The sequence below is a fragment of the Carassius gibelio genome, chromosome A9 (assembly GCF_023724105.1).
Source record: "Carassius gibelio isolate Cgi1373 ecotype wild population from Czech Republic chromosome A9, carGib1.2-hapl.c, whole genome shotgun sequence".
Taxonomy (NCBI): domain Eukaryota; kingdom Metazoa; phylum Chordata; class Actinopteri; order Cypriniformes; family Cyprinidae; genus Carassius; species Carassius gibelio.
The window spans coordinates 2,589,595-2,614,709 of record NC_068379.1 but is presented as its reverse complement, the minus strand read 5'-3'; the positions used below and the strand labels follow the sequence as shown (position 1 = coordinate 2,614,709).

General features: G+C 38.9%; 1 protein-coding gene across 1 annotated transcript in view; it reads right to left on the bottom strand.

The window, feature by feature from the left end:
- LOC128019421 (alpha-1,3-mannosyl-glycoprotein 4-beta-N-acetylglucosaminyltransferase A-like) overlaps window positions 1–24,838 on the bottom strand; it is a 32,525-nt gene extending 7,687 nt beyond the window's left edge. The window contains exons 1-10 of the mRNA XM_052605392.1: window positions 24,670–24,838; window positions 24,018–24,319; window positions 10,943–11,110; window positions 10,328–10,468; window positions 6,581–6,714; window positions 4,822–4,868; window positions 4,573–4,686; window positions 3,116–3,191; window positions 682–796; window positions 36–166 (exon numbers count right to left, since the gene is read on the bottom strand). Of these exons, the coding sequence (XP_052461352.1) occupies window positions 36–166; window positions 682–796; window positions 3,116–3,191; window positions 4,573–4,686; window positions 4,822–4,868; window positions 6,581–6,714; window positions 10,328–10,468; window positions 10,943–11,110; window positions 24,018–24,111 (1,020 nt within the window). The 5' untranslated portion in view covers window positions 24,112–24,319; window positions 24,670–24,838. The remainder of the gene's footprint in view (window positions 1–35; window positions 167–681; window positions 797–3,115; window positions 3,192–4,572; window positions 4,687–4,821; window positions 4,869–6,580; window positions 6,715–10,327; window positions 10,469–10,942; window positions 11,111–24,017; window positions 24,320–24,669) is intronic.
- Between the last annotated feature and the right edge of the window lie 277 nt (window positions 24,839–25,115).

The following is a 25,115-nucleotide window of genomic DNA, read 5'->3' as shown; positions in this document are numbered from 1 at the left end:
AGAAACACACTTGCAGACAGAGAGTATTAACTTACGCCATCTTTCTCTGGGTTGCACACTTTGACCCAGAGAATGTGATCCAGCAGCCAATCAATGGGCTTCTCCTTATAAAACATGAAGATAAACTCCACAATCAGATTTAGATCTGGGGCTTGGAACATCTTACCTAAGAGTGACAAAAAAAATAACAAATTGTAATAATAATGCATTAATTTAAAAAAGACTTTGGGGTTGTATAAGATTTTTTTTAATGTTTATTTTTTTATGTTTTTTTGATAAGTTTCTTATTCTAACTAAGGCTGCGTTTATTTAATATAAATACTGTAAAAACTGCAGTGTTGAAAAAAAAAAAAAAAAAAAAAAAAATTAAAAAAAATATATAATTATATATATATATATATATATATATATATATATATATATATATATATATATATATATATATATATATATATATATATATTCAAATGTAATTTATTCCTGTGATCCAAAGCAGCATCATTACTCCAGTCTTCAGTGTCACATGATCAGACACACACACACACACACACACACACGCACACACACACACACACACACACACATTGAAAACAGCACTAAAGTCATACAGTTCGAAATGAAGATGAGGAAATGATGACAATATATTTTAAAATAAAGATATTCAAAATATAGTAGTCACACCAATGAAGCCCAGCTGTGAAAACTCAAGGATCATCCAGTCCTCTGAGGCCAGTTGAACTGCAAAGTTTTTCATGGTTGCAAAATAGTTGGGTTTGGCAACGATGTCATCCTCCAACTGTTAGAACGACAGGAAACAGTTATGAAACATACAGAAGAGTTCATAAACAAGATCTGCTTTGACACGAGCTGCACCTACTAAAAATATCACATCTAACTAGCAATCAACCTGGAGAAAAAAACCTTCACACTCTTGCCACTAACAGAAGCACAGACAAACACTAAGGCCCTGTCCCAAATCACACCCTAAGCCCTCGCTGTCCTCCTCTGAGTCCACACTTTCGTGATGTAATGCAGCTTTGACTGTCAGGTAGGAGTCTAGTCCTCAGTGTGGGCTCAGCAGAAGTAAAGGAGGTGTTCACGAGCACCCCACCGTAAGCTAAAATGACAAATGGGACACCCCACCGTCTCATGGACTTCATAGACACGCGGCATCCACAAGACCGCAGATGCCCGTCAAGTGTGCCATTTGGGACAGGGCCGAAGTTAAAGCATGTTGTCCTATAACCTTGAGTAACTTGAGTTCCAAAAAAACATGAAAGCAATACCTTTCCCCTCTCCTAAGAGAGCACAGCGTGTATTGAGAGCACAAAGACATGGAGACACTAGAGAGATTATTGACACAGCAAAGAAAAAATGAAAGCAAAAACACACAAAAAATGTATGAAAACATTCAGTACAGTCCACCACAGAGACATGAAAGAAGCACGTGAGACGGAGAAAGCCATTTAACATTAATACGGGATGCTTTTTTTTTCTTTGGAAAACATGGTTAAGATTAGAAAGGGTTAATACACACAAAACATGCTATTGTTCAAAAGTTTGGGGTCAGTACAGTTTTTTTATGCTTTTAAAAAATAAGTCTTGTTTGCACACAATGAATGCATTAAAATTGTCAAGTATTACAATCTAAAATAACTTTACTATTTATTTCATATAATGTTAAAAGTCATCTATTCCTGTGATGCTCCGCTGAATGTTCAGCATCATTACTCCAGTCTTCAGCGTCACATGATCTTCAGAAATCAGTCTATGATCTATCACTCTATACAAATATTATCTGTGCTGATGAATTCCTTTTTGACAAACAGAAAGTTCAAAATAGCATTTATTCATATAGAAATATCTCTACTGTCACTTTTGATCATAGTGGCACTTTTTACTGCTAGTATTAGCTTCTTTCAAAATGTAAAATCTTACTAATCCCAAACATTCGAAAGGTAAGGTAAATGTAATAAATGAAAATAAAGCTTTTCATCAAGAACAACTGAAAAAGTAGGAAGAGCATCTCATCAGCCTCTCATCACAAGTATGATGTTAAGAGACAAGCTTTCATGTGTGATATTGCATAAATATTTAACCTCGTTTCAAACAAGTATAAATATAAAAAAGCATGTATTAATGTATGGTATTTATATAACTCAGATACACATACAGCTGATATCTTGCTCACTGCAGAAGTAACGGGTCGGCAGAGGTTTTCATCATGTCATGCTTTTCGTGTTTGTTTGTTCGGTGTCAGGTTGAATGTTCTGCCGCTTTAAAATAATTATAACTTCATAAAAACAGAAATCCCACAAACCACCAAGTCACATTCACATGACAATCGCTACAGAGCCAAAGTGTGTCTTCAGGTTACATCCAGATCCATGAGCTATGTCTGTCTGAACCGAGGAGCTTGCTGCGGGGACTAGAAACCTACGCTGAAATATATGCATCGTTTGGGAAGCTGACTGTTAGCGGATAATTCAATCAAAAGATATTTCATCAACACCTTAAGTTTAACACTGGTCTTAACTGCTCAGCTTCATGTCTATGTTTAATATGCTGTCGGTTAGCAAAGACAAGAGTTTTGATTAGCACTCCAGCGTGCATTAGTAAAAGAAACCTGCGTTTATAATAATGACTTCAAATTGAGGAATATCATCATTTAAGATCACACTGTTCTGAACTCTAAACAAAAATAGAACAATGTTCACTAGAAGTGTTTAAGTTTTTCATCCAATATTTATATATTGTTTTACATCTGCTTTATTTCAATTAACGAAAATGATTATATAATTTGGTGGCAATTCACAGCATGCCTCAAATGCTGTTAATAGACATTAGTTTGCAAATAGTTAAAATGCTTTCTACACTTTTCCGCTTGTTTATGCAGAAACAGCTGTAAGTAAACCATAGGTTGCTTTACCCAATATGAAGCTTTGAAAACATTGCTCTGTTTCTATATGCATCCTGCCCATCCTGAGACAGCCACGCTCTCTCAAACAATGGTGTGAGTTTGCCCACCAATAGCAGACAGGGGAGTGTTTTTCGATTTGTGATTCTGTTGTGCAGACATTACACACTTCACCTTTACACTTGGTGATTTGATTACCTGGACATAATAGACCCCTTTGTTCACGGCATACATCATTAGAAAGGAATAGTCCAAGTTCTGCTTGGTCCTCCATCTACAAAGAAACACAAATACAGCACATCATACATTTGTTAAAAAAGGGAGATGTCCAGGAGCCTAAAAGCCTAGGTTCAACTGGCCTGTTGACGACGGAAAACAGAAACAGAGATGCACAGACACTATTTAACTGAACAGAGATGACATCACAATGATGAACTGCCTTTAACTATCATTCTGCATTATTGACACACTGTTTTCCTAATGAATGTTGTTCAGTTGCTTTGACGCAATGTATTTTGTTTAAAGCGCTATATAAATAAAGGTGACTTGACTTGACTTGACTAGAACAGCATATCAACTGCTATTGAAGATCTCAGTGGTATTAAGAATAATAATAATATTCGGCATTGGCATAATCAATTTCTCAGTCGTGACAACCCTAGGACAGACAGAATCACAGTTATGAAAGAGAGAGCATGACACCAGAAGACTGAAGAGGCAGTGAAACAAAGAGATGCCCAGAGTGATTGAGATTACATGGAGACAGCTGTGGATGAAAGATTTAGGGAGAGCAGGAGATGAGAAGAGGAGAGAGAGAGAGAGAGAGAGAGAGAGAGAGAGAGGAGGGAGGAAGGAATGAAGGAGTTGATGTCTTTGACCTTGATTTTAGTTGCTTCCTGTCTCACAACAAATCTGCCTCTCGCTCGGTCTTTCTCTCCAGAAAATCTGACTGACATCTCTCTCTCTAATCACATTTGTGACAGTAAATCAGCTCTGAAATATCAGATCGGGGCTAATCAAAACTTCACTTCATCCTCGCCGCAGAAGTCTCTATGAGCATCTTTATAAATACTGTCACGTGCACGCAACAGCCAGAAGCACCATATGACAGAGCACAATCAACACACCTACACACCACCTGACAAACGCTCGAAATTAAATACTTTGGATTAGTTTTGTAGAGAAATAACATGCTGTCTTTTTGTATACATTTTATATGAATTATGCATAAAACACAAATACACAATTCCACAGTTTTGATGGCTAATATCTTTAAATATGGAAAACGGTAATAATAAGTAGGTGTGTCTAATTCTTGACTACACTACTGCATACTATTATACTTTCTTTCATATGCAGTATGCAATATTGTTTCAAATCAAAGTACACTGAGTACAGTATGGCAAAAAAATTCAAATTTTCGATGAAGCATGCACATACAATTTTTTTTTTTTTAGAAAGAATATTGACAGCAAAAGTTTGTAAAGATTTTAAGGTAATAAATTAGATTTAGGTAATAAATGTTTCTATATGCTGACGTTCACAGTACACAACAAGGCAACTGTTTTACTATATATCCAGAAGTATGTCCTTCCCCATAGTGTGTTGTAAACACATGTAGCTGCTGTAGAGCATAATGTTTCCTGAATACTTACTTCACCCGCTCCTTCGAGTCCCCAAAGGTCTCTTTCAAGTTGGCGAGGTCTGGGTAGTAGCTGGCAGGGGGAGATATGACCTCCAGTAACCCCGAATTCAGCTCTGTGTAGAACCTGATGGACAATGACAGTCAAGAACAAGGGTTAACAAGGCGTCTGAACCGCTAGCTTTAATACAATTGAGATCATTGATGGGCAAAACTTAATCTTGGGGGAGTTCAACTTGTGTCGAAAGAAAACGGTACTTACTCTTTTTCAAGGCCTGCAACCACACTGTTTACATAATCTATGTCCGTCTGCCAGAAAGCAAAGAAAGCACTGGTTAGGAGCACACACACACACACACACACACACACAGGCTCGGCAGAAACACAGGTGCAGTAACAAAGTAAATCCTGGAACTGGACTGACTCTGCTCTGGGCTGTTTGTTATCTCGTAAGGAGGATGAACTGTCTTTTCTCACTGATATTTTTTTACCTACACCATCTGTGGGTGCAAGTACTGTAAAACTGCATTGAGCGATGTGGGAAGGGATATCCTCCCTCTGTCACACACACACACACACACAAGAGCCTCATTAAAGGGTCTTTAGATGCACATGGCACTGGGTGTTCCCTCTTTCCTAAAGCACTCCAAATTAAATCAAAGAAAAGCACAAGAATAGCTGATGACTGATCAGACGAAAAACATCAGCCAGACCCAACAGACACGAAACCGGGTACAAACAAGCACTGCACACAAACCTGAGCTAAATAACTACATTTATTAGATCAAGACGGTTAACGAATAGAAGCACTGTGTTACTGTTAGATGTTAGGCTGTTTATTAAAATACACTCTTTTTTGACTAGTCAATAAATCTCAGAGATCTGCCACAGCCCACTGCAACACAGTAACAACATTCCTGTTATAAATATTCAAGTATACTTTCTCGTAATGCAGAAGGATTTTAACTTAATGAATTATTTTTTTTAAAAAGCCTCTTTGTATATTATAAAATCAAGTTTTTTTTTTCTTTTCTCGGTAACAAACACTAGTAATTGCCATTTTATAGATTACTGTTTAAAAGTCTGGGAATAAGTAAGATTTTGTTTATGTTTATCAAATGAGCTCATTAAGGCAGCATTTATTTGAAATACATTTATACAGAAATACTTGAAACAGAAATCTTCTGTAAGATTATAAATGTCTTAACTGTCACTTTCGAACATTATAACGCGTTCTTGATGATCAGAAAATATTGATTTCCGTTAAAAAAAATCTTGCTGACCACAAACAGCAGTGTAGATTTTTAAACGATTTAAAATATGTGGGTAAATACTGCTGCCAACAATGTCTGTTCACCAAAATAACCCATTAAATCAAAAACAAATGCAAATTACCTTTACAAAGCTGTGAATAAAGAGAGATTTTTACATAATATCACCCTGCGTTTTCTACTTTAAGATTGACTATTTTTCCCTCGCACTCTGTGTTCGTCAGACAGACGGAGTTGTTGCAACAGATGAAGCGGGACACAGATGCTGACAGGTATGTCTGCGTGTCTGTTCCTCTTGCTCTATCGTTCAGACAGCAGAATAAAAGCATCGAGACCCCTGTTCTCAGCGTGAACCGCCCACACCCCTCAACGGGTGGTAACAAAACAAGTTCAGCCATCTACAAAGCTGGTGATGGTCTCACAACTCAGATCTTACACTGAACTCCAATCTCCCTCGAGTTTTCTTGCGAGAACATAAATTATTCCCATGCAAAGGAAGCTTAAGGGGGAAAGGCCCGGACAAAAAAGAAAACAAAAAATGCCCTTAAAACTGTTTTTCCCAGTTGTCCGTGGCTCCATTAGAACGACTCGTTGAGACACACCGGTTTAGTCGGTGTTCGAGTGTGAGCCTGGCACGGTAATTTCCATCATGGCAAGTTGAACTTCACAAAAACTTCACAAACAGGAAGTCAGAGCCAGCCACAATCCTCACACGCAAACATTTCTCAAACCACTGAGAAAAATGCTCACCTCTCCCACGAACACGATGATGACGCAGTCGAGCTTCTCCTCCGCCGAGAGTTTATCGATGAGTGAATGAAGCGTCTCTGACAGGTATGACTTTACTTTCCGCTTCACCGTGGGGATGCCCATCACGATGGAAACTGCGCAGAATAGAGAACAAAACCTCAGTTCCAGCCTCGTTATCTGAATTTCATCAGCACACCATCCAGTCATCACCAGGCAGATGACAAACTACTCTAAATAACATGAACTAGGTTTGTTTAGAGACTGTCATACAAGATGGATATCAGACACAGATGTTGATTGAGGTTCTGTGGCTGTATTATTCTGGCTAGATATCTCAAATCTGGAGCCAGTTGCATAAACACAGCCACTAAGTTAAGACTAGCTGTTAGCCAAGAGGTTATCAAACTTACCTTTTGGGTTCGAATTAGAACATTCTCCCCTATTATTACTGACTTTTTAAGATGCATCTCCATCTCTGCATTGTCTTTTCACAAGTCTAGCATTAAAAGCATGAGAGCTGATTTGAGTCACAGACTGACAGAAGCTCTGTCACGCTTCATCAACAGTAAACAAGATAGTAAAACATGTCCTCGTTTTGCACTGCAAGCCAGAAAGTGTTTCGAGAGGTAACACCATGTGGGCAAGGGATAAAGTAAACTGAGGATCAAAGAGAGGGAGAGGGAGATAGAGAACACATTAAAGAGAGGAAGATTATCAGACAGAGGGGTAAAGCACCTGAGAGAAAGAAAAACAGAAGTGGCACATTAAAAAAAAAAAACCTTTTTAAGGTAATGTGCATTCAGCACAAGTCATCCTCTCTCCCACACCACCTCTTCTCTTTCACATAAGTAGCGTTTGGCCTTCAGGCGCTCGATTACATAAGAGCCGCTGAGCTGCATCATTCTCCCAGAATGCTCTCTCTTTACTCCTCAGCAGAGTCTGTATGCTTCTCTTTGAGACAGCCACTCAACTACAGCCGATTTATTCGCAGACGGTCTCTAGAGATGTTACAGTGCCTTACTGTGTTTGAGACAGCAGGGGCTTTCACTGAAACCCTGTATCGTTGAACATTTTCATTTTATTAGTGTGGGCGTCTCTCAACTAACCCTCCCAAACTTCTCAGAGCTCTCGTGCTAATTGGTGTATATCAAGGGCTTTCAGCCTTCGCAGGTTTAGTGACGCCCAAACAGACTCTAAAGCTAGATATCAGGGTGGTACATTGTTCCTGATTTCATAATGAAGGGGAAATACTAATGACAAGAATGAAACTCTAAAAATAAAAACCTTAAGGAGTCTGGCATACTGCTTCATTATTATTTCTTTTAAAAACATTTATATTTCTTCAATGCATACTTGGGAAAAATGGTCGGCCAAAATAAAGTAATGTGGTGAATTAAGCATGAACAAACATAAAACATTAAAACCGTTAAATGCAAACACACACACACACACACACACGCGCGCGCGCACACACACACGCGCGAGCGCACGCACACACACACACACACACACACACACACAGTGAGAGGAAGAGAGGTTGGAGATTGCAAATTGCGCTGTGCACAAACAGAAACTTATTGTCTGTGCTGCCCCATGACTTATTAATAAAATAGCAAAGATACTAAACAAGGTAAAACTACAAGGTAAAATCTAAGAAACTAAATCGCTTCACTGTATCTTTTTGTAATGAGAAAAGGTTATTTGTAAAATGTCATGTGGTGCGACTCTCCAGAAACTGGTGCAACTTGCCAAAACTTATGATATTTCTATATTAATAAATCATTTTATATATATATATATTATATATATATATATATATATATATATATACACGCATATATATATATTTTTTTTTTTTTTTACTTGAAATTTTTACATACATAGTTGCACCACATGACACAATGGTATAAATATTTTTCAAAACCTTTTTCCTTTTCTTCTTGTTTTGTCATTGGCTTTTCTAATGATTATTAGACCATTAGTTAACGTTCATACAGTTGTCATGAATATTTTAGTTCTCCATAGACTGCATAACAAGCAACTGTTTGCAAACCCGAGTCGATATCGATCAGGGGGTGGTGGTGTTGAGCGTGAGAAATGGTGCACAGTCTCTAGGGTCTGGGCAGAAGATGATGTCCCCATTTAATGCTCTAAAAATAGCCTTCTGAGCCACAATCTCAATGATAAGAGAGGGACCGCAGGCACGGGCACAAGCCAGAAGTCTGTCCCAGCATAGGATGTCGTTGTAATAAAGCCAGCTAGCCGTTGACTAAACTCCTCTGTCGTTAACCCACAAACTGCCTGATACAGTATAGTGTGGTACGATGAACCACAGAAACAAGAACAAAATAGAGCTCACCACAAAAGAGCACGACAGCTCCAGACTTAGGTTGTGTATTTTAGCCAGATTAGTGGATTGGCTACACTAGGAAAACATGCCCAGCCAACCACTACAGACATTGAAGAGGACACTGACTTCACAATATACACATTAATAATCAAGAGATTCTTAAACGTTTACATTTGTATACATATCTGTATACGTCTCTACAATCACAACCACCAGGTTAAGCTTTAGTCATCTTATGGATACATCAAATACTGCAGAAATATTTCAAGATGTCCGCTTTTTATCTTTTTACTCAATCTCACTTCCTTCAGATAGTTTTTAATTGGTCGAGCGTGAACCAAACATGTTTTGCACATCATTGTACATCTGCACCAGTTGTGGAAGGGGAAGAAGAAGAAAAACTAACCACATTATTATTCACGCAGAGATCAAACAGAAAACCAAACAAGCATAAAGTTTGCCCAAAGTTTGTTCATCTGTTGAGATGGAAAAAAAAAATCACATTTTCTGTTGTCCATTTACAAAATATCCAGTTTCCTGTCCAGTTCCAATTTACTTATGTTTTAAAAACTCAAAATGCATAATTACTGGTAGGGTTGCAGGTAAAATGCAACTAATCACATAATAGTGCATGGTTAAGAAAGTAAACTAATGGGTTTAAAGAGAGGAGAAATTGAATATATAACGTTCAACGATGTTCAAAATGTTAAAACCGGAAGAAATGAGCCTCTTATCGGCCAATATGGTAGCTAAATACTGTAAATAAATTGCTATTTTATGTATTCTAATTTTTCCATCAGATTTTACAAATATTTTTCTCTTTTTTTAATGCTAAACAATAATGATATGATAAAGAACTCTAGTACTCTAGTTTGCTGCTTTGATTTTAAAACAAAAATGCATTATTATTATTATTATTATTGTTAATAAAAGATTTCACAACTTCACCACCCCCTAAAACAATGTTGTTGAGTGGTTCCTATCCCTGTTTTGGGTGTGTGAGGGGTGCACAAAAGGTCAGTGGGCCTCTGGCTGCAGCTTTATCCCCGTCACACTGACCGGTCTGTAACAGCTGTGGATAACAGGCCTGTAACACTATGACAAGCAAGGATGCGGCAGACAGCAACACCCCGCTGTTTGGGTGAAAATGTGAAAAATGGACGGTGAAAAACAAAAGTCTTAACAAGGCCTTGGCAGTGATTTGCAATTGTCTAGTGAACTTGGGCAAAGGACAGTGAAAAGTAGCACCTTTCACCCATCAATGAGAGTTCGGTCATATTCAAAGGACATTCACACTCCAGCTCTGGACTGAAGAGAGTGATATTTCAGTCGGTTTATCAGATGTCTGATAAGGATCGACTGTGAGAGCTTGACATGCTGATGAATAGTATGCTCACCTCCGGTTCGTCCCTGGCCCACCTGTACAGCAGGGTGCAGGCTGCCTTCATTGTTGAGCAGGTGAGGCAGATGGTGGTAGATATTTGGCACATGGAGGGGCTTCCTGTGAGCCAACTCCTTCAGCAACTTCTGTGTCTCGTCTGTAAGAAACCAGGGCACTTCAGCACTGTGACAATATACATAAACTATATAAAATGAAAAAAAAGTGAGATGTGCAGGTGGGAGGAGTTTAAATGCATCATCCAAAAAAGGCAAATCAAAAAACAGCATTATCAAGTCCAGGACAGCTGTTCCTTGGAATCTTAAACAATATTTGCTCAAAATTAATGTTTGGCTTGGGGTGTGTGAGTGGCTTTGCTTTTTTGTCTGATTTTCAAATATTTAATGCTATGTTTCACCTCCTAGTGGGGTTGCTTTGCTTCAAGGCTTAGAGGATTTTTATTAATCCCTATGGGAAAGAATGAATAGGAAAAATTCTTCCGGAACCAAGGCAAGTGTAAAAGTGAACAGGCACTGCTTCACACTTTAATAACGTGTAGGTAAAAAAACAGCTTGATAATTAGAAAACAGCAAGACAATGACACAACTATACATCCACGTTAACGTCCAGTAACCTGAGAAGTTGGAGAGAGCGTCTTTGCTGCCGTTGGTTTCTGCGATGGCCCGTCTGAACTGCTCGAGGATGGCGTTGAGCTCGGAGGAGCGCTGGAGGGTTCGGTGCTCCGCCACACGCAGACGCTCCCTCAGGGAATGAAACTCCCTCTGATAGGCTACCAACTTTTCTACAGAGAGAAGAAGAGGAGTGGACAGAGACCGGCATAACGTCAGGTAATAAAGTAATAAAGTAATAAAAATGACAAATGCAGATAACAAGTTACTAAAATGAAAACTGAAAATATGAAAATAATAAAGGGCACTATTAGTTAAGCCAGTGACACATCTTGCCCACAGGGGCAACTTTCATAGATATATATGTTTAAGATTGCTTTGACAAAAAAATTATTTTGCTTACTATTAAAAAATTCATAAGTAGGGTATTTTGCATTAAAAAGCTGCATCACTTTTCAAGATCGTGTGACTGTAAGATGAAAATCCAGATGCCATGACTTAATGGGTCCTTAAGAATATTAGGCGTTTTGCATAAAACGTCTGCTAATCTACAAAAACAGATCAACGGTAGGGGTGTGACGGTTCGTATATAACCGTGAGACCGACGGTTATAGTTGAACACCGTCATTAGAACTCTATAACCGCCAAAACCGTGTCATTAAAATATTTTTTACAAACATTTTTTATCAAAGATTATTTTCATTTTTTAGATAAGATCATAAGATGCGCAATATATCGGGAGACATGGTTTTTACCACTTAATGAAGTTTTGTAAATCCTCAGACATGATATTTACCACTTCATTACATTTTGCTTTGTAGAAAACCTTTCTTAAAAACGACTTTCGTTTTGAACAAATTTGATCTTAATTTTAATAAATGTTTCATCAACCAATTGCATGTATTTTCATCGTAATGAAACTCAGCGTAGGCCTATGCCTCATACATTAGCATTAAATATCTTTGCTGCATCCTTTCTAGAACAGACAAGGGCTTTTTTTTTGCGGCTCGCATCAGCAAAGCATTGCATCGTCCATAGACCGCAAAACAATCAGTGGATGGCGGGCGGGTGCGTCTTTGAAATTTGCTCAAAAAACGTTGGCGCAATGATGAGTTTTGTGACAGATCTCCTTAATAAACGGAGGTCTGAAATCTCTGCCCCTTTACCGATCAGAGTGGCGCTGACACGAAGTTAACCCGCTATCTCCAAGAACAACCAATTGACTTGGACCCCCCCCCCCCCCCCCCCCCGACGGTTATGTAATGAACCGTCACATCTGACTCACGTCATAACCGTCATCACCAATTCTGAAACCGGCACACCCCTAATCAACGGACATTAGCATGAGATTGTCTTAAGTTTGGGGCTATTCAAAAGTAACCTCGTGAACACTGCAGTACAACTGTACATCATGTGAAGTCAGCAAAAGCGTTATTTTCAGGAAGCAGACCTGTCAGCCCTTTCCTGATTGCATCAGAGTTTCTGAGAGATGGGGTTCCAGGAAGGTTATCTTTCTGCGCAGCACGGCGAGGAGCGAGAGAAGAATGTGGTGTGAGGCCGTGCCAGTGGGAAGTGCTCTCTGATAGAGCAGATTAGCCTCGGCTCACGCCACCTTTTATTTGCAGACTCAACGCGACGCGAGTCAGATCTCACCCTGAAACAAAGCCTTGCATTTGACCGCGTCTCAGAGCTTCATGAAGCTCAATGTTTCGCTCTACATGCAATGGAGACTGTGCTGGGTGTTTGTATCTGTCAATCAACTTTGATTCTCTTTTGCAGATCCAAAAGCTCACAGTTCAATTTGAGTGAGGATGTTCATGTCCAATTTGCCACAAGAGCATCAATTGAAGAATGACTGTTTGTTTGACCTCGGCAAGTTTGACCTCCTCTTGATCTCTCTTTTATCCTAAGCTTCTACATTCCCAGCAAGCTCTTCATTTTACCACCGAGGGGGTTTGATAAGGATTCAGCACCTCAGCATTTCAGTTTCCCCTTCAGCTACAGTGGTGCAGGGGTGACATCCTGTGCTCTTGGCTTATATTTTGGGCATCTTCCCCTCCCTTTATCATTTAAATGGGAGTTTCTTCAACCGTGGGCTCTTTTGGCACGGCTAGCTCTTTAAATACTTTTTGCAGTCACACTAATTATGGATCGGATCTGGGGTACAAAAAACCAGACCAGGACATCCCTGGTACAAGTGCAGGAACACTTGGTTGGTAAACCAGTTCAGAGTCGTAAACCTGTACAAGCAGATTAATGCATGCATGCGGTAATACTATACATCAAAATAAAACCATCTAAAGCCACATGGGGTCACAACAGTTTACTGTGCTCAACACTATATCACTGATCATGCCGAACTGCTACTGAACTCCTCTGTGGTTTGGGCAGTCAGTGCTATAGGGAAACGCTCATATTCCCAAAGATAATGACTTTAGTATGTCGGAGAGTCAAGGCACTTTATCCAACAATAACAAGAGCATCAAATTACACAGATCAGCAGATTTCCTTAATACATCTGACACCATCGGCAAACACATGTTTTTAATGTTAGGCCTGTGTGACTACAAAGAAAACAACATTGCCCTGAGTGTGGGCAGGATGTGTTCAAGCCTCCAGATTCTAATTCAAATTAAGAAGGCACACTTTAAAGGGCTGCAGGCCTATTACATGAATGTTTTTTAAATATTTCACAATATTATTGTTTTTACTGTATTTCTGATCAAATAAACGCAGCTTTGGTTAGTGCAAAGCAGGACGTCTTCCAAATATAAAAAAAAATAAAAAACATCTACTGACTTCAAACTTTTGAACAGTCTCACTTTCTCAACCCAAAGCTCCCTTCTCAGCGCACTCAACCCATTCATACAGCAAAAGCAGCTCCTTTTGGAAATGTTCCGGACATTGACGTCATAACCCGAGCACTTTACTGCCTGTGTTTATATATCAATGCCTCGGCAGTATTTAGCAACCACATCATCCTGAAGTGTGAAATACAGTCCCACATGAAGCTGGCCGATTCAATTTAAACAAGTCTAATAGTTTAATAACGTGAATAACTTCTATGATGGATGAGACTGAGCCACAAACACATCACAAGTCTGTTATGCTTTATCTGGCTTCACAGAAATAAACTGGTATGATTTCAGCCAGACTAAAGCTTTTACATCACAAATTATTGTACAAGCCTGCTGAAATATTGGCCTCATAGATCTGCAGAACCAAGCAGAAGCTGGGACATTTAATATATTTATTCAATTAACCAAACTTCATGTAATTTCCAGAACTAAATTTTCTTCAACAAAAACAATAGTCACTTAAGTAAAATATAAAATATGATTTCAGTTTGTTTCTTGACTTTTTCTAGCATTAACATAAATTAGAGATAGAAATATTAATATATAAATACAATGTTAAATACTTAAGTATTTTAAGTATTTATTAGTCCCCTCTTGGTTGACAACCACTAGTACAGATGACTTTTCTAATAGTTATTGACTGCATTACAACATCAGGCCAGTATCAGATTACGCTAATTTTGCAAGGGTCTACCAGTCAGCCCTAAAATCACCATTACCCTAGTGTCGGTCTCAACCACAGAAACTCATTCAATATCCCGACAGACGGCAGACACTTTAAATGGATTAGCACAGAAACTGTTGCACATCCCAGTAATCTTGTTATCTTTTCCCATGCCCCTCCAATTCCTGCCGCACATTCTCTCAATTTCGGCAATTCAGCACACATTGTTTTTCAAGGCACGTCTAACCTCTCTGTGAATAATTCAGACATATACAAAAGTCCCAACCTAGTTTTAAAACCCATTTGTTGCTGCTGCTTAAGCTTATTTTACTAAGAGCTGTTGATTCACTCACACAGCACTGTGACTGCAGAAGAGTCACTCAGGATCCTGGGCACCACCATCTCTCAGGACCTGAAGTGGGACACTCACATTGACTCCATTGTTAAAAAAGGCCCATCAGAGGCTTCATTTCCTTCATGAGCTGAGGAAGTTCAACCTGCCACAGGAGCTGCTCACACGGTTCAGTCGAGTCTGTCCGGTTCAGCTCAGCTACCGAATCGATCTTTAGAAGATAGCAGCGGAGAGTCCGGACTGCTGAGAGAATCACTGGTGTAACCCTCCCCACTCTCCAAGAACTGCACTCCTCCAGAGTGAGTAAAAGAGATGGCAAAATCACTCTGGACCCCTCACGCCCAGACCACTTCCTCTTTGAACTTCCTCTTGTTGCTCTTACGATCCGGTCAGTGCTATATACAGAGATCGGAGCACCAGTACCATTTCAGTCGGTCTCGTCAACAGTTAACTTGCCAATAAATGTGTAATACACAACACTAATTATACATTTATTTGTTGATTTAAAAACACCATACTTCTTATTTGCATTTCCTTGAATTTGTACATAAAACCTGTACACACAAATGCCATCTATTGCCGTCTACTTTATTTAAAATATTTGTTGTAAAATATTATTTCCTATTTATCATCTTTGTCTTGTCACTGTAATCTGTTTGTGCTGTGGCAGCTTCTGTATTTGAGTCCTTAATAAGGTCACGTTCACACACAGTTTGGTTATTTAAGGCTGTGACATCTGATTTAGACCAAATGCTCCGGGGAGATGGCGGCTCTCCACCCAAATATAAAAGCTGCTGTCGGTTAATGAAGATCTGAATCGCCATCCAATTACGGCTCAATTGGACTCTTGTTATATCAGAAGTGATCAAACTTTATTATATTATTATGCTGCTTTGGTAACTGGTAAGGAATAGGGCTTTGACTACCATTGTAAGCTCTTACAGACAGTGTACCAAACGTAACTGTAAGATGCTGTGCGAACGGGACATTTCGAGACTCACACCTGTTAGTAAATGTGGTTGTCAATCCCAAAAACTGAACTTATGTAATGTGACATGCACAAGTGAAAGAGAATATTGAGGTGGAAATAATGTAGAACAAGAGCTGTTTTTTTCCATCAGGATTTAACTGGAGTCTAAAGAGATGAAATATGTTATGCAATGACATAAGAAATAATGCAGTCATCCGAACATGATGCGGCAAATTCATGTGACCACGAGCATCCCGAGAGTCTGCTTGGGGAACTTTTTGCCCAGTCGATTTCTATTAAAATTATTTCACTTATGACATTTCACAACATTTTTTACAGCTGTGGCGTCTTGGTTAAAATAATAGTTGCTTCTGAGACAGAAATTTTAGAGAAGATTATATAAGCCACCAAACTATTTTGCACATTTCTATTTAAAAATGGTCAAATGTTTTTTCCAATTGTTTTTAAAATGACTACAGAATCAAGTAACCATTTTTGCCTGGGTGTCAACTTAAGTGCTGTAATTTTGTTATTGTCGGCAGAGCTTCTGGTTTTGGGTGAGGACAGTGTAGTGATGCTGACCATGTGACCTGTTCTTTATTCTTGTGCAGCTGTGAAAGCTGTTCCCTGCGCCGTCTCAAACTCAAATGCACTTCAGGAGAACTGCTCCAGCCATTCGTTCTCCACCCTCAGGGATAATTCAGGGTGAACACTGACATTTGTCACGAGAAAAAAGAAGTGACTCACAGGGGACATCAGTGGAAAAATGTAACCCGTGGACCAGCGTAGAGAACAGAGCGCCTTCAGAAGGACTGGCTTTGTTCGGTCGCGAGATGGAGAGACGCACTACGAAGAACAGATGATGAAAGCAAGCAGCAGGTTTTGGGAGAAACTCCTGAAAATGTCAACATGTAACAGTGTTTGCAACCAATCTTACTTCTGTAATCTGAAATACTTTATCTGCTGAGCTAAAGCAAATATACAGAAGGTCATTTAGGGCTGAGCGATATGCCAAACTAATTCAGAACGTTTAATGTATAACAAGAACAGCACCTGCATGCAAACACGAAATATCAAACATACAGTAGTTATCCTTTACAGGTTTTTTAGCATTCCAGTCTGCTGCTTTTCCATTGCTTTGTCTATGTAAACATGCATTTGATGGATGTGTTTGTCCAATGCGCTCGCATCTTGCGTAACATCTAAAAAAAAATCTAAAAACGCAGTGCTCTAGTTAAAGAAGTTCAAATCCAGTCGCAACCTTGTGTTTTATCTCATGCCACTGCCTCCAACGTGCATCTTGTGTTTTCACTGCAAAAACACATTCTGTGTGAACAGCTGTGACATCTACACAGAGTATATAATCGCTCAAGATTTAGTATAAAATGTAATATAACTGCCTCAAAACACTGTGATGTCCCTATAGGATTCAACTTTTGTCCATTGGGAATTAGCTGCATCATGTAAAATGTGTCAGACCGCAGGAACGTTTGCTAGAACAATGACAAAATAGCCATTTTACCAATTTTCAACATTATCCAAACGCCTGTGTGACCTAGGGGATGTCAGCTAAAATAGAAACTCATTAACTTTTAAACAAACATTCCCAAAGATTTTCTTTAGAACAACATGCACCAATGAATCATTCACAATTAGACCAGACGTGTGCATTTAGATATTAAAAATGGTTGAATGTGATTGAATGCTGCACCAGACATCAGCCTACCCCCCACAGGAAACAGAGAAGCTCTAAAAACGGGAGAGTTTTTCATTATTAACAGGAAGCCTCTAGTTGCTTTAAATTGGAAATTAGAGTTCACTACTTTTTAATGAACACTGTACATTATGAGGAACGAGAAGTTATTTAAAATACACAAGTTATATAACACAAACACTTTTGGGAATCACTGGGACAAGGGTCTACAACAGCACAAAGTCTTTTGGGTGTGTGTGTGTATGTGTGTGTGTGTGTGTGTGTCAGGGTCTTTAGAGGACAGTCACATGCTTCTGGTTCCAACCAGGACAGAGTGCAGAGGTCAAAACCCAAAGGGATATGGACATTCAGAACATGCTCCTTCTTTCCCATACACAATATTAATAAGGAACAGGGCAACAGTTGGAGATGACTGAAGCCAAGTCATAAATGGATCCAGTCACAAAAACAGAATTCACGGTTTAAAGTGGAATGTCACGGAATTCATTCATCAATTATCAAAAGTAGGTCATTACACTTAAATCTAATCGTGACATGGATTAGTATCTGTACATATTAAGCCCCAAAACACATTTTAAATATGAATCCTGCATGTTCTGCGTGCCTCTGTTAATTCATTTAATTTACTACACACACACACACACACACACACACACACTTGCTGTGTTTTCAGCATCTGCCGTCTCACTAAATGAGGACTAAACACATGAACAACATCTCCAGAGCTGCTCTGAGAGTCACTTCATGAGCATTTGACTGTTTGATTTGAGTAAAACTAGCATCATATCCTCAGACTGTATCACTTACACAGAACTGTAAAGGTGTTCACTGCACCCCGTCAAAATAAAAGGCGGTTTGATTAGAAGACATGGTGCCTATTACTATTTTTCAGTAGAATGTAAATACTACTACTACTATAACTACTACTAAAATGAAACAAACATAGTTTTTTAAAGAATAAAAAACCAACATTTCTTCCATGTTTTAATTTTAATGGTAAATCCGCTTTGTTTGCTTCATTTTCAATAATTAAAAGAAAAATGTAAGTAATGTTCTATGCCTTCACATGATAACCAGAAAAAAATGTTAAAGGAAAACGCAGAATTTCTAAAAAATATAAAATTAAATCATAAGATTCCTTTAAGAAAAAAAAAAATATATGCATTTAAATAATCAGACACGCTAAAACACAGAATTTGGTAACAATAAAAATATGGTGAGAAAAAAAATCATTAATAACCATTATTAAATTACATTTAAATGAATGCATTTAGCAGATGCTTTTATCCAAAGTGACTTACATTGCAATCAAGCTAACAATTTCCTCCTAACATGTGTTCCCTTGGATTCCCCAATCTTGTGCTTGCTAACGTAGCGCTCTAACACTTGAGCCACAGGAACACTATCGTTATTAATTTAATTATATATACATTTTATGGTATTTTTTTATATTATTAAAATCTACATTTAACTTGAATATCATTACCTTTTTATAATAAAAAAAAACGGGTTTAAGAAAAGTTATAAGCAAAAGCAACAATCACAAATGGCCAAATATTAATCAAAAAATCAGCCAGAGCGACACTGTTACTACATCACATATGATATAAACAAACCATGGTGTTACTTTACCAATGCCTAAAATAACAATACACTTTTGCCACTTATTCCACTCCAATTATTCACACACACACACACACACACACACACACTTAAAAAAATCAGATGATAAAGCTCTGTAAGCATTCAGTTTTAAGTTTGTTATTTGATCCTCAGTCCAAACGTCAAACCAGATCGAAGGTGTCAGCTTCCACACGCAGCGTGAAATCTCCAAATCAATCCACTTCAGATCATGTTTGAATTCATCACCACTTAGGCTTGTTAAACATAAACAGACTGTGAATGAGGGAATAAGAAACAAAGACAGAGGAAATGTTGAGAGCCATTGTGTGCTGGTCGTATGACATGAGAGAGAGAAAGGCCATGAGCAAGAACAAAGGGAAAGGTAGGGGTTAGGAATGGCTGGGATCCAAACACACTTCTCAAACCCTACCAACAATGAATGAGCTCCTTCATCTTCCCCTCTCTTCCTGTCTGTGCCGGTGAAGAAAGAAACGGCATTCATTAATCGCAGAGTATAGAGAATAATGGAAATCCTCTGTTCTTTTACAAGAGAGTGCCTAAATACAGCTCTGATTGTTCCACAGACAAGGGATATATGAACTTATCCGAAAAGTGGCATGAAAAATCAATGTTTAGCAAAAAAGTAAGACAGATATTAGACATTCTTTTCAGGTACTGCCCTGAAGAAGCTGCAAAACACATATTCCACAAGAATAAACTTCTGCGTTGTTTACATGCCCTTGGTTCTTGATGACATCCGTTGACCACCTTCAGAGTAACAGTGTTATTGTGCTGAACTTTTTCGTCATGTCATCAAATCCTGATTAATTGAAGGCTGCTTTTCTACTTAATGAGAGGAGCATTCGAGTGTCTCACAGAGAAGCGACGGGAGTGACTCGATCTAAACTACACACAGCTCGTATCTGCAGCTCTGGAAGTTAAGAAAAACACACACGGAAATACATAAATGACTCAAATCCAGGACTGACACCAGTATACTGCTGCTGTGGGAATGTGGCAAGAATTAAAAGTTCCTCCACTTTGAGAAAACTAAGAGCCAATCTTGTCTTGTGAAATGTTTCGTAAATATCTGTTGTGTCGCACAGCTTCATCAGAACAATAAAAAATTTTTTATGATCCATCTTATTAAAAAAAAGGTAACACATCTCACAGATTCTGCAAGCGGTATGAGCAGAATTCAGTACTGATATAAACAAAAGCACCATAAAATAAACCGATCGATGATGAAATATGAATTGTGTTCAACATTATTTTTTTGCTAAAGTGAGCACAGCAGAAGCATAATCTGATCCAAGATGTAAAGAGATGAAAGTGATCTAAAACATGAGTAAAGGAGATGCTGTAAACATTACTATATTAAATACTGGTTCAGTTCATGATAAACATGCTGACCGAACCTAACCAATAGCACTTACCTATTCTATTCTATTCTATTCTATTCTATTCAATAATGGATCCGAAACCAAACTGTTCCAGTAATTTCCGGTTCTCAATTCCCAACCCTACAGAGAAATAATGTAGCACATTTTTTCTACCTACCTACACCTGAAAGAGCGAGAGAACGGTGTGAGGTGACACAGGGAGGCCAATAACACCTGCCAGGAATGACAGCACGGAGATCTTGTGACAGCGCTCGAGAACAGCAGCCGCCGGCTCCGGAGAAACCTGGTGCTGAAACTGAAAAATGTCACGAGCTGGAAACATACAAGGACCTGACGAGGATGGCTGCGTTCTCAAGCCTAATATGGAAGAGGAATGGCGCGGGATGCCATAGTGATAAGAGTGTAACTGTGACTCAATGAGGACTTGTCTGGAGCGCTGACAGCGGAATGATCCGGAATGATCCTGGAGGTGAAGCTATAGAGTCATCAAGTTATAGAGACCAAGCTCTTTGCACGGTGAAACTCTCAAAGTCTCAGAGTTCATTTGCGTTCAATTGCAAATCTCTGCTTCTCTCTCTCAGCAGTGTGCTTATCACAACCCCTCGCTCTCCTGCTCTCCTCTTGACAGGGCACTCGTGGGCTCCTCTCGAAGAAAAACAATCCAGTTTATGGTCTCTCTTCTCCATGAGCTTCATTAGAAAACTGCGGCCTCCCTCACCATTTCTCCCAGGCTAATCACGCCTTCCCTGTTTTGCTATTTTTGGCCTATTGTGTTTTCCACACACCCTGAGGATGCGAAGCCTCTGTCGGCTCAGCGGAGCAGAAGAAGAGAAAATAGGAGGAGTAAGCAGAATGATGTAAAGTGCCAACTAATTACTAATTTGATTGAGCAGTCCCTTTTATCCAAAGCAACTTTCAGCAAACTAATTAAAGTGACCCCTGGAACATCTTAGGGTTAAGTGCCTTGATCAAGAGCATGACAAAGAGTCACGGATCAGCCCTAATGGGCTCTGAATATAAGCTACAACAGCTGAAGATGAACAGATGAAGTACAACAGCTGGTACTTACAAATGCTGGTAATAAGAAATAAAATAGTCGTTTTTTAAAACATTTTTACAATTTAAAATGTTTTCTCTCAATAGATTTTAAAATGCTATTTATTTCTATGATGGTAAAGCTGAATTACTCCAGTCTTCAGAGTCACATGATCCTTCAGAAATCATTCTAATTTGCTGCTAGAACACATTTCTTATCGTCAGTGTTGAGAATCGTTGTGCTGCTCAACATTTTTGTGAAAACCATTACCATTTTGATCAATTTAATGCATTCTCGCCAAATCAACTTTTTCAAATTTTTATACATTTAATGCATCCTTGCTAAATAAAAATAGTATTTTTTTTTTAATTCTTTAATACAGTACCTTATAGAAGTGGTACAATAAGAAATGAGTTTTTGTACTTATTTTTGATTACACACAAAGCAATAAAAGGATCTAAAGTATAAATAATTTCTTCTGAAATAGACATTTTATAAAAAGCAGAAATGTTTTATATTGATATATGACTCAATCTGCACAGCCCTATTTAACTTGATCTTTCAGGATCAGATTCTTACAAATGAGGAATACAAACACAAATACAAATCAGCTACTAAGACAGGCAGCTGGAAATAAGCAATGCTAGCTCAGCTAGGCTACAGACACCAATAACACACACACAACAGCCGCAGATCTGCTCAACCCTGAACCTTAGAGGACAATAATAAAAAGTTATGGCATTATAAATGATCAATTTAAAAGATTATAAATGTGTTTCCCTATACTAACACCACTCTGACAGAGAAAGGCAACAGAGCAGCAAGCCGACTCGAATTATTCAGACCTGAGAGCATTAAACTACAGAATAATGAGTCACTGTAAACCCTTGATGGCCGGGCTTCAGAGGTGTGTGATGTGGGAGGGATTCATGTCAATGAATACAGTGACCTTCCTCTCAAAGATGTTCCTGTTCATCTGCTGATGTTGTGCATCACATTTATTCTTAGATTTAGCTTAAATGTCTCAGATCTGTCCAATGAGCTGATACACAAGTGTCTCTCTTTGTACCTTCAGGCTATAAAGAGACTCTTCAAAAGAATTAACCTTAACGAGATCCAGGATGAACAGTTTCTCAAAGACAGGTTGAATATGATTATGATGTTATAAAACAGGTTTTTTGGGGGAGAGGGATTTTTTTCCAGATTCCTCTCCAGGACTGTGGTCTATTACACTGATTTGAGTCAAAAATCTATATACTTTATACAGAAGGACAGATATGTATTTATATGTACAGTAAATGTCTGTATAATGTGAATGTGTAGAATTTAATATGTCAGGTAAGTAGAGACACTATTAACGAATGAATTAAATTCATCAAAACAAACAAATCTCTTACAAGGCCAAAACTTTCACCCCAGCACTAACTTGCATGCAAATTGAATAAAATATCTCAAATACCTGATATAGTACAACATCTCATTGCCATTACAAAAGCTCTTCCATTTGTTTGTGCTGGGAATGCAAATGAGGGTGAATGCAAATTTGTCAACCTCTACATTTGGCTAAATCTCAAGGAGAAAGCTTGCGTGAGACCGAAGCAAGGATTTGAGCTTGGCAAACATCATCAACAACAAGCGTACAGAATTGTACAATCTGCTTTATACAACTCTAATCAATACTAGGATGGATTTAACTTGGGATTGACCGACCACAGAGCAGTGCTCCAGTCCAGAGCCCATTGATTTCCAACAAGGGCGGTTTGGTGCTATCATAAACTGAAGATCCCAACATTAAGACTTCTAAGAGCTCGCTTGAGATACTTTCTGGGCAGAAATGTGAAGTTCCTTTAAGGTTAATGTCATCTAGTGCGGCCAACCTGCAGTGCCCAGAATCAGTTCACTGATCACCCCTTGTGGGGTTTGAACCTACAACCTTTAGTTCACCAGCCCAGATATTAAACCATCAAACAGCTTGCAAAACATTACCAGTAATTCGATAGTTTAGGGCAAAAAAAAATAGTTACTACAATTAATTGCTTCAATAAAATTTGCACCCTACACCAGTGCCATCAAAAAATTCAGTTTGAAGGAATTGATTGATTCATTATACAACAGTCCTGGTCCTCCAACAGGGGAAATGTGAATTGCAAGAAAGCACCAAAAAATGACAACATGACAAATGTAGTGCATCTGGATTTCATCCACACTACTCACACTGATGCTATATAAAATGCAGTTCTTTCACAGTCGCAAAGCATCTTTATTTCAGACAGCAAGTTTTAATTGTACTCCGTTCACACTGCTCCAGACCAGATTTTATACTCAGTGATGCTTGATGTAATGTAGAAGTTGCTGGTTTCCTTTAAAACTTTTTTTTTTTGACAGATAAGAAATAAAGAGCATCAGCTCCTTGTGTTACGTAGCAATACTGAATTGACCTCAGAGGTGAACTCAACTCACCTTTGCCATTCTGCCAAGCCGTGTACCAGGACAGACTGAGAAACGACGTGAAGAAAACAATCGCAGTGGCAACAGTTCCATGTCTGAGCCTCATCTCATTTCAGCGCCTCCCCGTGCAGCCTCCTCTGTTCCTGCGGATCCGGGCGTGCATCAGCGCTTCAGGGGAGCGGACGGGGCCCCGGATCATCGGCTGTCTCCTGCTCCTCCTCCTTCGGCTCTCGGTCGCTGCTGGAGTCACGAGGCAGACCAGCGGAACTGATGCGTTTCCAGAGAAAGATGTGCAATCCTCATCCCTGCCGTTACTGGAAGGGAATACGGATAACGTTACATTAAAAAAAAAATACCGAAAGGCACAGAGATCGACATAAAACATACTGTTTTGGTTTCCTTCTTTCTTTCTTTATCGCACCGCATTGATTAAAACACAGTTAAACAGATAGCATTAAATATGTACGCAACCTGTGAGACACAGAAATAATACCCCGGTGGATATTTAATTAAGAGGCAGGGGTGACTGGGTGAGATAAAATATTTAAAGGTCAAAAACAGCCTGGGCTGTAAAATCCAGAGAGTTGACTAACGTTACCTGTCGGAGGACCCCAAAATATGTCTGACAGGAATGAGCAACAACCCCAAGTTCAGCACTTCTTACCTTCCGGCTTGTTGTTAAACAGCGAACCGACGCAGATAAGTCTCATAAAAAAATATCCAGTGAAAAAACGAGCAAAAACACGTTTTGTACTCTTTATTGAATAGCAATTCAGACGGACCGTCCGGCCAGAATCGTCAGCGGTGATGTGATCTCTCAGTCGAGCTTTGTTGAAGACCGCACCCACAGAAACCGACAACTCTGATTGGTTGGAGACATCAGACCCCGCCCGTCACTTACGTTGATTGGCTGGAGTCAGCGCGCGGCTCCTGTCTGCCGCCACACGGCGGTCTGAGCCTATTACACACCCCCTCAGCACTTTTGAAAGATTAAGATAATTTTTTACAACAATTCTGTTTGAATTATTGCGTGGATATAAATCCCGGCTGAAATACTACTGTCAGAGTATAAATTCAGAGTGCAAGTATTCATTAACAAGCTTTCACTGC